Here is a 17,739-nt window from a genome sequence, read left to right as displayed (position 1 = left end):
TACTCCTTGAGTCTAGATGAACCATTTTCATAACTATAGCAACTCATAATTTCAACTATTTCACACATTTACAACTCATTTTACAACTTAGTAATCTAGCCCTTTTTAAGGTGTTTTCATGCAATTTCTTTTACAAAAGTTGTTTATTAGACAACTAGGACTCATAATCTTCCATAAAAACACAGAAAACAACACATTTACTCTCATGGCAAAACCCTAGACTCTTTATCATTTTGCACAATAGTCCCCTCATTTGAAAGCTTATGCTTTAGGGGTTTCAAAAATACAAAAATCATCAAGAAAAGACATTAAAATCACTTACAAGCAAGGGAAATATGTTGCTGAAATTTTCCAGCTTCAAAACCCTTTCTTTTCTGCATATTTCGGTGAAGGGGAAGAGAAAAATGATAGCTTTTTCTTTTTGATTTGTTAATAATAAAACTAGTCAAAATTGGTGGCCAAATTTCACCTAATTTTGACTTTTCAACAATTTTGTCTCCCATGACCTGTCATCACACTTTCAATGGCCTAATTTCACTTTAAAGACCCCCAATTTAAGATACAAGCCAATTTAACACCTTTAGGTATTAAAACACAACTTTTACCTTTTACGCGATTTAGTCCTTTTTCGAAATTGGACTAGAAATTGCTAAAATTAACTTACCAAAATTTACATGCACTTATAAAATCACATTATAAAACATAAAATAATACTAAAATAATTTTCTCTGGCCTCGGAATAGTGGTCCCAAAACCACTGTTCCGACTAGGCCCAAAATCGGGCTGTTACATTTCTTCCCCCTTTTAGGGATTTTCGTCCCCGAAAATTTTACCAGAAAAAGTTGCTCTCAACTTTCACGAGTCACTTATATCTTTTTCTCAAAACTTACAAAACAACTCAGTTAAAGCTCATACTTAGGATTTCTGTAACCTTTCCACAATTACCATAAAATTCTCGGCTCAATTCAAAATACTGAAAATTGACTTTCTAAGAACTATAAGCTTAGAAGCACGACTTGTCCAAACCCGTCTAACATTACCTCTGTATAAACCACAATAGTCATGCAGACTACTATCATCAATCTATCGTAATTCAACTTGCATTCTTCCTTTTTCTCGGGAATGAGAGATATCCTGATACAAAATTTCATAACAGTACTCTCTTATTTTCCTTCCAATATCATCACTGACAGTAATAGTCTCAGGTGCATTTGATATTCAGCTTTACTCTGTAGTCAATTTAACATCCTTTGTAAGAATAAATAAAAGACTGCTGTGAACTCTGTACACAATTCTCTGCATAGCCTGGAGTTTCTCAGTACCTTAATCTTACTCTGAAATAATAATAACAAAAACCAGAAATCAAATCTTCCTTGCAATTCCAAATTAAAAGTCGAATCATGCTGTACTTATTTAATTTACCACTTATAGCCACATTTCTATACTCTGATCATCAACTGTTTAGAAACTCTACTAACATGAATCAAATGATTCTAACTTCATAGATGTGGTCTCTTTACTAATCAGAACAACTTCACTTATACAACATCTCTCGAATGAGAGAAATCCAACTAATTATGTCTTCTGTATCATACTTATAAGAATAAAACCTCATCATTTCTGACTGTACGACTACTTACCAAGGAACACGTAACGATATTCTCGAACCAGAGAATAAACTTAAATACACATAACTCAGATTTACTTTTGCAGAATAACCATTCTTTACCCCAAGAATTTTTTAAAGAAATTTTGACACTGAAATCCCCACACTTATATGGTCGAGCCAGAAGCTTAATCATAACAGATTCTAATATCGCAAGTCAAAGATTACTCGTAAAGATAAGCCAAGCTTGATAATTCTCGAAACAAGAACAAGAGAAAAACCAATATAAGAAATTCCAAGATATAATACTATACCAGAAATTCGAAAATATAATCCAGAAGAAAATAATAAAGATGATCTAATAAATCCCTTAGAGAAAACCAGAAGGAAACTACTGTCTGTACACTCTAGAATTCCTTATAACAGAGATAATATAATTCTCGTATATATATAAACCATAATCAATAGAACATCAGAATAATCTCACATAGATTTTTACTATCAACTTCATTTCAATATATCAAAATAGAAATCTGAAGAGATGGGGAAAATGTCAATCATAACTAATTGGACCAATAGAGCTTTTCATCTAATATCACAGCCACTAGCATTCTCGTATGATAGAATTTCCATTCGAAAGGGATAACTATACGTATTTCCCAAAATTGAGGAAAACATAGAATATTCAGAAGAGAAAGATAGCCATCACTTTTGTTTAATTGAATCCGTCATACTCAGACATCTGTGCAAGTCTGACATTATTTCTCTAACTAATTTTCTCTTCACTAATCCCATACTATTCCATTATTGTACTCTTTAGTTTCACTTTTGCAAGCTTATGCAACATATCTCTCGAAAATCTCGTGGTATAACTCTATTCTGGTAAGGGGGCGAAGATTGTAAAGCCTCTAAACTTTTAACTCTCAAGCAAATACATATTCACAACAACATAGCTTTACGCATATTGATTCAAACATTTCAAATTTCCAACTTGTTATAAACACATTTTCACATATCTCAATAATACATACAACTTTATTTTATGCGAATATTAGCTAAACATAAGTGAATTTATCATAACTCAAACTTTTATTTCTTTTTCTCAAATTACCCTTAATGTTTTTATCAAATTCTCATATTTAGTCTTAATCACTTGCCAATATTTATCAAATTGGAGAACGTCTTATGGTTTTGAATACATCGCTTACTTGATGCCATAGTTCAACTATGGTCTTGTACTAGCTCTCATCCATCTGTGTCAATGCCGTGTCCCAGACAGGTCTTACACTGACACATGTAACCGTGCCGATGCATGTCCCAGACATGTCTTACACTAGGACATCTCGTAGCTGACGCATGTTCCAGACATGTCTGACACTGGCTAACATCTCGAGGCCGATGCATGTCCCAGACATGTCTTACACTGGCTCTCATACTGTGGCTGATGCATGTCCCAGACATGTCTTACACTAGCCCTCGTCTCAATGTCGATGCCATGTCCCAGACATGGTCTTACACTGGCTCATAAATCTCATGTATTGCCATGGTCCAACCATGGTCTTTTTCGTCAATTCATTAGTGAACGATCGTACTCATTCCCTGCGTTCCACCCAATTTGATCTTTCATTACAACTTTCATGCTATTGTGACGTTTATGATTCTCTAACGAGATTATAAAGCATAACATTACTGCATCTTGACTTCATTAATCTAGATATAAATGTCAACCTCATGTATATATTGATTATTAATCATGCAATAAAAGCATTCATACATAAATTCTGTCATTTCAAGCAAATTTCTTTCTTTTTATAAACACTTGGCCAAATCAAGTTGGACATTTAACATCGTATGAATACTAACATGCATAAAAGAGATTTTCACAACTTAACTGTGTTTTACTCCACTATTTCACATTCTTTAACTCAAGAGTATCACATAATGAATACTAGGTCATGTAAAAATCATGAATTTCTTTTCATACCTTTCTCATTTTCAGCATATCACAAGCATGATTCAATAATCTCAAGTTTACTCTTATCTCTATCAAGATTTGCTCAGTTGGAACTCATTCCTGTCTTAACCAACAGTTCTGTTAGGGCCGAGAGATATCACACTATCACGAGTAATACTATGGCATGTATAGCTAGACTCTCTTAAGCTAGGTTAATCCGAGAACCGACTAAACCATGCTCTGATACCACTAAATGTAACACCCCTCGCCTGCATCGGACGCCGGGACGGGGTTTGAGGTGTTACTAACACTTCTATACTAAATAGGGCCAAGAAATCTTAAACAATTAAAAACTTTTCTTTTCACATGCAATCTGTCCCTTATGCGAGCTTACGAGGCCCAATACATGCATTCGAGATGGTTCGGGACCCAACCGAGAACTCATGAAAAACTTAAAAAATCTCTTGCATCAAGGCTCTACACGCTCGTGTAGGTATAGAGCACACGCCCGTGTCCTGAACCCATGTCCAAAAACCTGGACAAATACAAGGCTATTTTCCAAGCCATTTTGTCACACTCACAACACATGCATGCATACTTATACAATAGCATACAACATGGCAAAATTAGGCACTTAAACTTTTCTAACATGACATGACCATGGTAATTTCACATGCAACCATTACAATAAGTTTTTCTTTCATCTTTACCACATTAATGCTATAGCTATCAATATGTCATCAAACCTCATGTCCATCACAAAGCATGCATAATCATATCCACAAACCATTCATGAAGCATTATTAACTATTTACCAATCACTTAATCTTGCATTAGTTATTAGCTCATCAATGAATCTCAATTCAATCTCTAGGCATACATGTTGTAAGCCACATCACAAGAGATAATAACATACATGCATAAGAATAATCATATGGACCCATAACGTCATTAGCCGACATAGGCCGATTTACATGACTAACACTACCTTAATAACAAGCCAATGCCTTTGGCTAAATCATAATATTACAATACTACCTTAATAACAAGTCAATGCCTTTGGCTAAATGATAATACTACATACTCATATTAAAACCCTATACATGCCATAGACTCGAATCACTTGAGTTTACTTACGCCGATAGCATTAACTCGACAGGGCGATAATATCTCTGACGGCCTCCAACCCGAGCTAACTTGGCAACTCTAGAAAACATGGGAAAGAAGGGGGGGTAAGCTTTCGCTTAGTAAGTTCATATGAAAACAATAAGCAACTCATTAACTTGTTTTATCAATGTTTACAACATATTCTCAAGTTCACTACAAGCTATCTTCCTGAGTAACAGTCACTAAATTATTTATCTCTAGAGCTACGAAACTCCGAATTAAGTTTTGTAAATTTTTCCTGAAACTAGACTCATTTATCTTTCTTCCATATAATTTCCAGAATTTTTGGCTTAGCCAATTAGTACAGTTTATTCCTCAAGTTTGCTCCTAATTCACTGTCTGACAGTTTCAACCCTTCTACACTAAAGTTCAATTATCTCATAGTACAAGACTAGAATAATGTTATCGTCTATTTCTCTTGAAACTAGACTCATATGTATACTTACTAAATTTTTTCCAGAATTTTTAGTTGGGCCATTTAGTATAGTTTATTAGTTAAAGTCTCCCCTGTTTCAGGGTATGACTACTCTGACACCTGTGCACTACAAACCGAATTTCTCCCTGTACAGAATTCCAACAACCATGAAATTTGTTTCTCTTAAAAATAGACTCAACAAGGAATCCATGAATGTAAGGTATGACTATTAATAATTTTGTACAATTTATGGTGAATTTATAAAGTCAGAACAGGGGATCTCGAATTCATTCAGACCCTATTTCACAAGAATTCAAATATCACACAATATAGAACTCTTTTTCTTCATTTGTTTCTTTCATGTGAAAATAGACTCATTAAGCTTTAATCCCATATTTTATTCTGCCTCTAACTCATTTTCCACTATTTTTAGTGTATTTTCAAAGTTACACTACTGCAGTAACTCAAATCTGTCAAGGCTAAGTTACTCATTCATTATCACTGTTCACAAAATTAATACAACATCATTTCATCCATCATGGTAAGAACACATATTATGCATCATAGATCATCACATATCAAGGCATTCTCATAGGCTTAGTATACATACTTGCACAACTTGTAACATAACTCAAGTACATACTCACCAATGACTTACCTCATTGGGACTATCATCAACTCTTTCCTTGGATTACCCGTTGAACACTTGGAATACTAATTGGATACTCGGAAAGCCTTTGCACATAAGTGCCTCAATTGTAGCTAAAGCTACCTCATATCTCATGACATTTCAATGCTCACTCTCGAGCTAGTCATCTAGACTCATAATTCCTAGTGACATGTCACTCGTATCCTATTCTATTCCTAAGGTTCAAATGGGATTTTTCCTCGTCTATTAAGGCTTTGTCTTATCATATTTCTATTAATCACATACACATTAATATTTGTACAATTCATGTAATGATAACATTTAAATACATGTATAGCATGGTATTGTTTACATACAAACTTACCTCAATACCACAAAGGTGAAAATTGTAATCGTCCATAAATTGTTTCTCCCCGTTCTAGGCCCAAATCGCATTTTTCAACATCTAAAACATCACACTTAGCTAGTTAAAACAATGTACTGATCAAATTAGTCCATTGACACACTTGGGCAATTTTTACAATTTTGCCCCTATATTTTGCCAAAATTACCAAATTACCCCTAAGCTCGTAAAATAATTTTTATCACATTTCTTTACTCCTTGAGTTAGATGAACCATTTTCATAACTGTAGCAACTCATAATTTCAACTATTTCACACACTTACAACTCATTTTACAACTTAGCAATCTAGCCCTTTTTAAGGTGTTTTCATGCAATTTCTTTCACAAAAGTTGTTTATTAGACAACTAGGACTCCTAATCTTCCATAAAAACACAGCAAACAATACATTTACTCTCATGGCAAAACCCTAGACTCTTCATCATTTTGCAAAATAGAACCCTTATATGAAAGCTCATGCTTTAGGGTTCCAAAAATGTAAAAATCATCAAGAAAAAAGCATTAAAATCACTTACTATAAAGGGGGTTTCTTTGCTGAAAGTTTTCAGCTTCTAAACCCTTTTTTGCTGCTATTTTTTCGGTAGAGAGAAGATGAAGAAAAGATGATATTTTCTTTTCTTTATTTTATTACTTATTTGTCAAATAAGTCACCCAACACTTACCTAACATGTTTGACCATTTAATTCCTTGTCTCATGACCGGCCATCACTCTTTAAATGGCCTAATTTCACTTAAAAAACCCCCAATTTAAGATACAAGGCAATTTAATACTTTTAGGCATCAAAATACAACTTTTACCTTTTACGCGATTTAGCCATTTTTCGAAATTGGACTAGAAATCGCTAAAATTAACTTACCAAAATTTACATGCACTTATAAAATTATATTATAACACATAAAATAATACTAAAATAATTTTCTCTGGCCTCGGAATAGTGGTCCCAAAACCACTGTTCTGACTAGGCTCAAAATCGGGCTGTTACAGGTTCACAGAGGTGAAAGTGCGTGATTTTTAGAATTTTTATTTTTATTTATTAAATTATTAAATAATTTAAATTATTTGTACTTTTTAAGATTGTCTTGAGTTTATATATTGGATTGGGTTAATATTGGGTAGGACTTAAAAGTTTTGGGGGTGAGTTAGTGGTTGGGACCAGATTCGGCAGTGGGCTAATACTTATATATTATAATATTATTTATTAAGTTCGATTAATTTGGTTAATTCAGTTAACCGACTAACTTTGAACTGAATTCGGTTAACTGAATTAACTGTTAACCGAATTTTCAAAAAAAAAATTAACCGATCCCCGACCGAATTAATTCGGTTTTACCCGAAATTTGCACACCCCTACCTGAAGGTTCACCCGAAATTTAGGATGATTTGGATAAAAATATTAGACCCAAAAAATGGGCTTAGATAAAAAATTAGACCCATTTGAATATATGGGTCAGGATTACGCTTTGACATTCAAGGTCTAAGCCCAACCCAACTCGATCCATTTTTAAGTTTATAGTACTTTATATTATGATATTTAGAACACATTAAAAAAAACTCATACTAAATATATCGTACTATAATATAAAATATTAAAATAATGTTAAGATGACTATATAAAAATTTTAATAAATAAGAATTGTATAAATTTATTAATATTAAAATAATATACTATATATAATAATAAAAATAATATGGGCGAACCTAAAATGAATTTGAGTTAAGTCTTTTATAAATATGAGTGGGTTTAGCCAAAATTTTAAGCCCATATTTCGGGCCGAACTGGGCTTAGACAAGTATAAAGTATGTTAATATCATGCTTAGGTCTAACTCAAATACGATCCGACCCATGAGCACCTCAACTGACGATGAAAGTAATATGAAGATTTTTGTATTAAAAATCAGATTGTATTTTACTTTTTCTACTCACAAAATGACCAAATTAGTACCTATTTATTAGATCAAAGTGTAAACGAGTTATTCTGTAAGAAAATTCATCCCTTTTTCTTGTAAAAAATAATCCCTGTAGGTTACCATAAAGTACACATGGCAAGGCACATATCAATTACTTATTATTTTGTCAACCACACCAGTTTCAACAACTACACAAATAGATGAATATTTTAATAGAAAAACCGCTTTGCTCCTTCAACTCTATGTACATGAATTAATTTTTCATTTTTTAATAGAGGGACAAAATATAATTAAATAAAATATTTATATTAATTAGATCATGCATGATAAATTGATATAAATTAAAATTCTCTAACTATTTATTTAGCTAAAACTTTCACCCGCTCAATAAATATTAATATTTATACTTTTTATATTGATATGATAGACATTAGATCGGTTTGAAAATTTATACTTTTTCTACTCACAAAATGACCAAATTAGTACCTATTTATTAGATCAAAGTGTAAACGAGTTATTCTGTAAGAAAATTCATCCCTTTTTCTTGTAAAAAATAATCCCTGTAGGTTACCATAAAGTACACATGGCAAGGCACATATCAATTACTTATTATTTTGTCAACCACACCAGTTTCAACAACTACACAAATAGATGAATATTTTAATAGAAAAAACCGCTTTGCTCCTTCAACTCTATGTACATGAATTAATTTTTTCATTTTTTTAATAGAGGGACAAAATATAATTAAATAAAATATTTATATTAATTAGATCATGCATGATAAATTGATATAAATTAAAATTCTCTAACTATTTATTTAGCTAAAACTTTCACCCGCTCAATAAATATTAATATTTATACTTTTTATATTGATATGATAGACATTAGATCGGTTTGAAAATTTACATGTACAATCATATTGACACATTTAACAGTTGAATAGTTAAAATATTAAACGCACAAAAATATACGAAATGGTATAAAATTATAGTTTTACATCGGTGTAAGTAGATTCTTCTTCTATATATATATATATATGCTGAAATTCTACACTAACCCCTAACAAACCCTTCACGATTATAAACTATATTACTCATGGTATGTTCGTCGGATCAAGATCGAACTTCTTTCGAGAGTAAAAACCATCTTCATATTCTCAAAATCCGGCTTAACTTGTACACCTGCAAAAACCGGAATGCCGATTAAGATAAAAAAGAAAAATCCCCAGAACTTGACTGACATACTGGATTTGGTAGAACAACATTTGGTTCAATGAAGATTTCTGTTCAAATGAGTCCAAATCTTTGCTTGCACCAAGGTTAACAGCAGCAAATACATAAAGTCGGAAAGGTTTAGATTGAATTGAACTCATAAAAATGAGAAACAACACCATAATTTCATCCGAGTTTTACCGACCTGTGCAGTCCTACTCGGCAGTGAAACCTTGATGCAGTTTCGTAGACCATCAACCCTGCGAAAATTCAGATGATAGATTGTTACTATAAAATACAGTAAGATTATATCAGGGAAGTCGATAACTACCTTTTGCTAATGGTTCGTTGAAGATACTGTTCCTCTTTTACAATCCCCTGACCTCCATATCTTCTTTCATCGGTGTTCAGTATGACCTGTCACCGTACGATATTTGAGCTCCATTTTGAAATGCATAGGATGGTTACTAGACCGTAAACTATTCATGCTGCATGAGCTCGAGAATTCCTCGAAACAAACAAACACTGAACTTACACGACCGCAAACACAAAAGAAGTTATGTCCATTAGTTTAGATTTCCCTCTTTGTGTATCTGTGGTCATGCCTAGTTGTGAAGAGAAACTATTGTCTATTCATGAAGAAGAAATTTCATAACCCAAGAAAAGGGTTAATGTATCATTTGATACTTGAGTTTGGCTTCAAAGTTTAATTTCGAACTTGAGTTTTTCTTTTTGCTCCAATTTGGTACCTGAGTTTGATTTCAAGGTTCAATTTGGTATCCAGACCAAATAGCATCACGTGGCCCAATAAATGTTTGATACGTGTGCTTTAGTAAAAATATATATAGGTACTTAATTGAGACCAAGAAGAAATTGTAAGTACCAAAGGTACCAAATTGAAAGCATTCAGGTTACAAAGTCAACATTGAAGCCGAACTCAGGTATCAAATTAAACATTAAAGTCAAATTTAGGTATCAAATAGTATATTAACCCCCAAGAAAACTTATTCTTTACCTGATACTCGCCGGCTTCGTCCACACCGATGCAGTATCTTTCATAAGAATCTGTGGGGTGAAAATTGAAAACGAAAAGAAGAGGACCTCTTAAGTAGGATATTACCTGTGTATATACGAGTAATTAAATTAATAAGAAAATTATATCGTATTAATCTGTCAAATAGCTGAGCTGAATACGGGAGAGGGATCGAAGGCATTATACCATATTAGTGTCTTTCACATGGTGGATGTTCGGCAATCCTCTCGAAAGTACCTTTTCGTTTTTGTCCAATTTCATCATGTCCTAAAAGTTGCAAAGAAAAAAGTATGATTTCGTGAACAATGCCTATTTTGCTTGAAATTTGCAGCCAAAGGGAAAACGTAATCGAATTAATGGATACACATTAGTAGTTCTAGCACATTTTCCGATTCTTAAGTTGCAAGAAGCGTAAAGAAACCTGAGCTTAGAACACGCACGTGTCAATAAAAAGGGCTCTACCCTACAGTAATTGGGTTCTGTTACCTTATCAAACCGAAATAAATCCTGATATACTCCTTCCTTTTCTAGAAGATCCCAGCATCGGTTAGCCAGCAAAAATGAGAAGTTGTTGCTCGGCATTGGGAACTCAACCCTCTGGAAAATCGAAAGACCGTTAATCACAAGAAACAAAGTCTTCTAGGAAAAGTAGAAGGAAAATCATCCTCACTTTTGGATGCCCGAACTCATTCCCCATGAAGTTCAGATACCCACGGCCACCGATCGTGAATGTAATCAGTTTGATCATCTAGTTTAATGGAAACAAAACCGATTAGGAATCAACATACCAGATAAAATCACTGAAGTTACTCGTACTATGTTAAAGTTAAGTTATTTGGACTTCAGAGTGAGTGTCACATAGAGGTATATGTTTGGCAGAGATATACTCATTATAAAAAATCGTTCTAAAATAATGCTTGATGATTTAACCGGTACGTCTTATATTATGGAGACAAAAAGGGCTAGTTCTATAGACTGTCAAAAAGAAAATGAATACGAAAGATCAACAAAGATGACCCAAATATGTAGCAAAGAGTAAAAAAGCAAGTGGAAATATCGAATACCTTGAGTAACGAAGATCCTCTTAGCAATAATTCATTTGATTGAGGAGCTTTGTCATTTCCTTGACTCAGTAAAATCTCTGCCAATGACTGCCCTCCGGATATCGACTGACATACAAGATATTAATGGCTTGTTAGCATCATTCTAACATATTTATAGCTCAAGAACTTAATCCATTCAAATAAAGCTTTTGATGTATAAGAAAAGACGGGTACTTGGTTGTGATTTTCGGCATAGACAAGCATTTTATCTGCATAATTTTTGTTGCCTAGCAATGTGCTCGTGATCTGTTGCAAAAAGGGACATAGAGTTACTGCCGATAATAGAAAGAAAAATATATACTTGGAAAGAATGAACCCCCGCTGCCTCACGTTACTTGAACTTGGGTGTTAGTGTCATACATGAGTATGTTAAACTTTATCCAAATATATATCAAACGCGGGTGTTGGAGATGAGTATTTCAAGAAAAATTAAGATTTGGAGTAACATAGGCGATAACAACATGATGCTGAGAATCTATACTAATCATATAAGACAACAAACACAACCTTGCTCATGCTCCACTCATGGTCAGGAGTGTTCTTGAGCAAAGACAACCACATTTCCGATGCAGAGAGATTGACATGATAATCGAATCCAAGACCACCTTGAGACGTCGGTTCACATAATCCAGGGTAAAACGTCGCCTGAGCATTAAAGGAGATGGGAATTAATTTTTAAGTCCACAAATGAAATAAATAAAGCTCGATATGAAAATGTTCTCGAGAATAAACAAAGTTTCACTTAATGAAAGTCTAGAACAGCCTGGTGTTGAAAATAAGAAAGACCCGAGTTGATTGAAGCAATACCATATCCAAACATGTAGAGAATAAAGGTACCGGAGATAAATATTAAGACCATACATTATGAACAATCAACCATGCCAAACATGGTTTAGCTAACAGAACAGTTTCGTAGCTAGTTCATTCTAGACGAAAATTTTGGTTTCCAAAGATAGTTTAGAGAAAAAACAGTGAAACAATTTGGCTTCTCTGGAAAAGGACAGCCGAAAAATCACGATGCTTACATCTTCAGCAATGGTTATTATATTAGGATGAAGAGCATGAAGTATCTCATTTGCCAAAATGAGGTATTTTACAGCATCATTGTCAACATATTGATTACAGTACCTGCAATAAAGCACATAAATAATCAAATAATTCCTTCTAGAGCACGGGAAAGATTACAGAACAATGGATTAAATAGTGGACTTAAACTTCACCCAAGTTTTACATAAAATTTCTTTGGTTTAGGTGTATATGGTAATTTTCCAGAATGAATAATATGATGTTGATTGAACGTCAATAAACATACACAACATATCTTTTAATATTTACAAATATACTATTATATTTTTACTTTCCATATGATATAAATTACATAATATATAAAAAGAAAATTAAGATATTATTAAAGTGATAAATGGGTTAGGTTGGGCCGTGAAAGTTGGAGCCCAAGTCCAGCACATTTTAAATGGGCTTAAACTTTAACCCATACCCATTTTCAAGCCTAATTTTTTTTGCCTAAACCTTCCCGGATATCGGACAGTCTACATGCAACCAACTACTTTTAACTCAGGAAGGAGGTTGCTACAAAAGAAAGATATTGATATCTTACTCTTCCAAGTCACCGGTAAATGAAGCAAAGCCGTTGTGTGTATACAGCATTGAGGCTAGCGAATGGAAATGGAAACCATCAATCTTATACTCGGAAATCCACCTGCTCAAGGATTATCTCATCGTCAATGCTAATATGGCCTTCCCAAAAAGGAACATAAGTTACTTCCCGAAAGATCAACTTACAATTCACGAAACCAAAAAGCCAAAAACAAAAGAAGAAAAAAAAAACATTCACGACATTTACCAATTCAAATTTGAAAGGAGAAAATGCAGTACATCAAGATCACCGTATTTAAACATTCGGGTGCCCCAGTACTTGTGATGTCCTCGTTTACCTAGAAGTGCAGATGGTTGGAAATAATGAAAGGAACTGTCATACACCAAATAAAAGGCGATATTCTATCCATACTGCAGTTATATGCCAATCTATTTCATTCATATAAATTCCTACAGAAAAAGCCAGAAAAGAACTACGAAGATCATGAATATTATGTCTCATATCAACATCACAAACAAAAATCCCAAGATGTCTGAGAAGGCATCATACTAAATGCGAGTTTATTACGTAAACGAGATCAAGAACCGAATACCAAACACAGCTTGATTATTGAAAATGAAAATGAAAAATGTTTACCGGTATGAAAGTAACAATCATTTGATCCATCGAAACGTGATAGTCCGACCATCTCATCTGCAGCAGAGTAGGAATGAACTATGTCTAAAAAGACCAGCAATCCAAGCCCTGAAAAAGGTTTGAAAAGGCAAGGTATTACATTTATTAACCAGAAAAAAGATTACTATATGCTGAGAGGAGCAGTATTCATTCCTAATATAACATATAAGGAGCTATGACAAATACCTATCTTATGAGTATTTCTATTATAAGCATAACTTGTATTTCTCTTCAGACTACCTTATGTCAATTCAATTCTACCGGTTTAACTTATGACATTCGGGATCTTTAACACTAAAGCTTATATCCCACATCATCTAAATTCCTGTCAGTCATTGATTCACTTTTTATGATTATAGTCATACGAGTTACTTTTAGTAGATAAAAGCAGCTTTAGATGCAGTTAGTTCATCACTTGCAAATACAACTAAAACTTTAAGATTGATGTAGAAACGAGAGAATTGAAGAAAATAGTGACCATGTGCTTCATCGACCAAACGCTTGAAGTCCTCCGGTGTGCCATATCGGCTGCTGACTGCGAAAAAGTTAGTGACCTGCATCACCATAAAAATGTTAGACATCATATATAACTATAAAATAAAGATGAGAAGCATGAAACAAGAAGATTCTCAGTCCATAATTCGGAGTTCTGAAACAAAGAAGTGGAGATCAAAGTCAGCAACTTGGGAACTCAAATTGATAAAAATGTTAAATCTTAGAGAAGAAAGGAAAGGGGAAGAATGTTCAACTCACTCTATAACCAACAGTGAAATAATCTTTATGTTCAACGATCCCAATCAACTGGATTGCATTATATCCAGCTCTCTTTACATGAGGAAGAACCTGCAATTGAAAAGCATAGTGTGAACGAGAGGAAAACAACAACCAAATCACAACACATACATATGAAGAATTCAACAATTGGAGAGGCACCTTCTCTGTAAAATCATTGAAAGAAGATATTTTGGGCTCTGATCCACTAATTCCAACATGACACTCGTAAATGCGCAATGACTTTGGGGGTTTTATTGCTGAATGTTTCCACTTGTATGTGTATTCAGGTGGCGGTTCCCAGTGAATTGCATAAGCTTGCTTCCCCTCTGCATCTGAACATAGTAAACAAAGTGCATAAAAACTCATTTGGAACTGTTGGAATGTTGCTTTTCTGGTCAATTTTATCGATCTGAGAGTACTTACCTGGTTGAATGAAAGTAGCCCAAGCTGGAACTCGTTCTAAGGGTCCATCAGGAGTATTGAAATACACCTTGTACTTGCTTCCATGAGGAATAGCTGGAGAGTACTTTTTCAACCATGCCTTTCTTCCTTTGCGAGTCTCGGTCCAGTATGCCAGGGGAGGCTTCTTATTTCGGAACTTCTCTTGCCAAGCAGGATCAACCACGACATTGAAAATATCATACTCTTTTCCATTATCAATCACATCAAACGGAGGTAAATTACTTGGTGGATCATCTTTATGCAGTTCCTTATGTGCCTTATATCTGGTTTCTGCATCTGGTATTTCTCCTAACTCCTCTATGGTTTGAGGTCCATTAGGCCCAAATAGTCGCTCATATAACTTAGCTGGCAATTCAAAACGGTTTTTAATAAAGCGGTCTTCACCAGGTTCCCAGTACTCATCATTTGCTCTCTGAAAAACCTCATCAATGGTAACACCACTATCTCCTTTATCATAATCATCAACATAGTTATATTGCTGAAAATACAGTTCATCCGGTTCTTCTCCTTCCCTCAATTTATCTTCAAGAATTATAAACCAGTATCCATAATCATCATGGCCATAAAGACCCTCTCTTGCGGCATTCGTTGTAGGTGACCAACCGTTGAAGTCACCAACTAGTGCACAATACCGAGCACCTGTTTATAACACACTCAGTTTTTACCAATGACAAAGAATACAAGAATTGGCTTGAACATAAAAATGAGTAGGTTTATTTACCGACATTCTCAAGTACATACATGTTGAGAAACTAGCTATGAAAAGTCCCATCAGGTAAATACATAATCAAGTAAACTGAATTGTGACCAACTATTGATAAGATCTAAACATATGGAAAAGCTCATATGATCAAAACTAATGTAAACATATCGAAAAGCTTAGTAAAAGTACCACAGAGGCCCTTGTACTAGGGAGTTATATTGTACTTTGCCCCTTTTATTTAAAAAATGAGCAAAATAGTCCCTATAAGTTAGATCAAATGGCAAATTGGTCTTTTTTGTTAAAAATATCATCCATTTATACTATTAAAAACTAACATGGCTGACGGAATAATAAACAGTGACATGTGACGTGCCGTGTGTACCTCATGTTGATGTACAAGGACCAGTTTTTAACAGCAAAAACAATGTAAAATTTAACAAAAGGACCAGTTTGCTCTAAGGTATAGGGGCTAATTTGCCCATTTTCTGAGTAGAGGGTGCAAAATGCAATCCAACTCCTACTAAAGGGTCCACCATGGTACTTTTACTTGAAAAGCTCATATGATGGGAGTTATACAAAGAATCCCATCCAGTAACATACTTAATCAAGTAAACTGAACTTTCGACCAAAATTAAACAAGAGCTAAACATAATAAAAAGCTAATATGATAAAGACTGATATAAACTGAATGGTCAAAACTAATCTAAAGGTATTGAAAAGCTCATATGAAAAAAACTAATGTAAAATCATGGTACAAAGAATTCGATTCAGAGGTAAAATCTGGGTTCGAATTTGATAAGAATATAAGCTATGGCCAAACCTGGTGCCCAGTCCATATAGTCCACTCGATGCTCCTTGTGTCGATGCGTGCCCAATATCTCAAATCCAGAAGCCATCTCTTGAAGATTGAGGTGGCGTGTAAAGATTTCAGCTTTAAGATCCTTCAATGATTTATACCTACAAAACATATTTAAAAAGATAATAACAATAAAATGCAAAAACTATATAATCTAAATAGACAGTAAAAATAAACAACAATCCAATACTTAAAGAATGGAAAATAAAGGGACTTAGATCTCTTTAACAACAAAAATAAGGGATAAATAGCAAAATTATTCATGAACTTCGATCCAATATGCATTATCATTAATGAACTTTGCTTCATAAATCACTAACAATATTATCGGATTAGCATCCACTTTGCCTTGATATATTACTTACCAAATAATTCAAGTTTCATGATATATATACGAACACAATTCAAGTTTCATGTACCAAATTACAGATTAGACCGAAGTTATTTGATATTTATCCCTAAGATTAATGATCGTAAACATACACCTCAAGCATTCCAAGTTTTTTCCTTATAAATTCTTTTCAGCTAATAAAACCATGCTCTTTTTTCCTTCACTTTCTTGCTAACCAAACACTAAAAAAACCATACCTTTCACGAAGAAATTGAGCAAAGGCCTTATGGGTAATTCCTAATTTCGTCAAAAACCCAACTGGGTCAACTCCTTTCTCAGTTTCAGTCACACTTTTCTTTTTCCTGGTGAAACTTTCTCGTTGCTTTTGTTGTTGTTGTTGGGGGTCTATAGAAGAGCATTTTGTTTTTGTTTTTATTTTTACTTTTCTGGTGAAGAAGATTATTTGAGGTTTGTTTTGGGGGTGGAAATGGAGAATTGAGTTGTTTGGATGTAGAGAAAATTTGGGTTGGAGAGAAAGTGAAGCCATTTCTGAGAAAATTTTTGGGTTTTGAGACAAAGCTAGAGAGTCGAGAGAGTGTTTTAGTGAGGTTTAAGATAAGAGAAGTCGGGTACCGAGTTAAATCAGAGGTTTTTGAGTTGACTCAGGCAAAGAAATTCTCCCCCTCTCTTTAAAAATAAGGGCTTTTCAATGTGGTACCTTAATTTTACTTTAATATTTAAATTGATCCCTGCTTTTTTTCCTGTTGTTTGTAAATTTAAAATTTAATTCTTATATTTTTACGATATTAAAATTATTTTGTTAAATTTAAATTTATTACTACGACATTGTTAACAATTAGACCTCAAATTTAACA

At 33.7% G+C, this 17,739-nt stretch overlaps 1 protein-coding gene and 1 long non-coding RNA gene across 4 annotated transcripts; both read right to left on the bottom strand.

Annotated features, from left to right (window-relative positions):
• Nucleotides 1-4,370: 4,370 nt before the first annotated feature.
• On the bottom strand, nucleotides 4,371-6,839 carry LOC108452860 (uncharacterized). Its single transcript, XR_001866466.2, has 3 exons — nucleotides 6,708-6,839; nucleotides 6,156-6,236; nucleotides 4,371-4,766 (listed from the first exon to the last, which is right to left on the bottom strand). It is a non-coding gene; the product is annotated as an uncharacterized LOC108452860 (long non-coding RNA).
• A 2,100-nt stretch (nucleotides 6,840-8,939) lies between these two features.
• Nucleotides 8,940-17,590, bottom strand: LOC108453730 (1,4-alpha-glucan-branching enzyme 3, chloroplastic/amyloplastic). Of its 3 annotated transcripts, none has more exons than XM_017752005.2 (20): nucleotides 17,122-17,585; nucleotides 16,498-16,634; nucleotides 14,936-15,613; nucleotides 14,672-14,844; nucleotides 14,492-14,581; nucleotides 14,217-14,292; nucleotides 13,700-13,807; nucleotides 13,310-13,400; nucleotides 13,064-13,165; nucleotides 12,474-12,576; nucleotides 11,956-12,093; nucleotides 11,623-11,694; nucleotides 11,410-11,514; nucleotides 11,016-11,093; nucleotides 10,832-10,942; nucleotides 10,532-10,612; nucleotides 10,328-10,432; nucleotides 9,644-9,729; nucleotides 9,518-9,572; nucleotides 8,940-9,282 (listed from the first exon to the last, which is right to left on the bottom strand). In XM_017752005.2, the coding sequence occupies exons 1-20, from the start codon at nucleotides 17,409-17,411 to the stop codon at nucleotides 9,250-9,252; spliced, it is 2,712 nt and encodes a 903-aa protein (XP_017607494.1). In that variant the 5' UTR covers nucleotides 17,412-17,585; the 3' UTR covers nucleotides 8,940-9,249. The 3 variants fall into 3 exon arrangements, 2 of the variants coding, with proteins under 2 accessions (XP_017607494.1, XP_052884683.1); XM_053028723.1 differs by lacking the exon at nucleotides 17,122-17,585 and adding an exon at nucleotides 16,899-17,032; XR_001866628.2 differs by lacking the exon at nucleotides 8,940-9,282 and having other exon boundaries at nucleotides 9,513-9,572; nucleotides 10,328-10,377; nucleotides 17,122-17,590.
• Between the last annotated feature and the right edge of the window lie 149 nt (nucleotides 17,591-17,739).

Source organism: Gossypium arboreum, chromosome 5 (assembly GCF_025698485.1).
Source record: "Gossypium arboreum isolate Shixiya-1 chromosome 5, ASM2569848v2, whole genome shotgun sequence".
In the NCBI taxonomy this organism is placed as follows: Eukaryota; Viridiplantae; Streptophyta; class Magnoliopsida; order Malvales; family Malvaceae; genus Gossypium; species Gossypium arboreum.
This window is presented reverse-complemented; position numbering and strand designations above follow the sequence as displayed.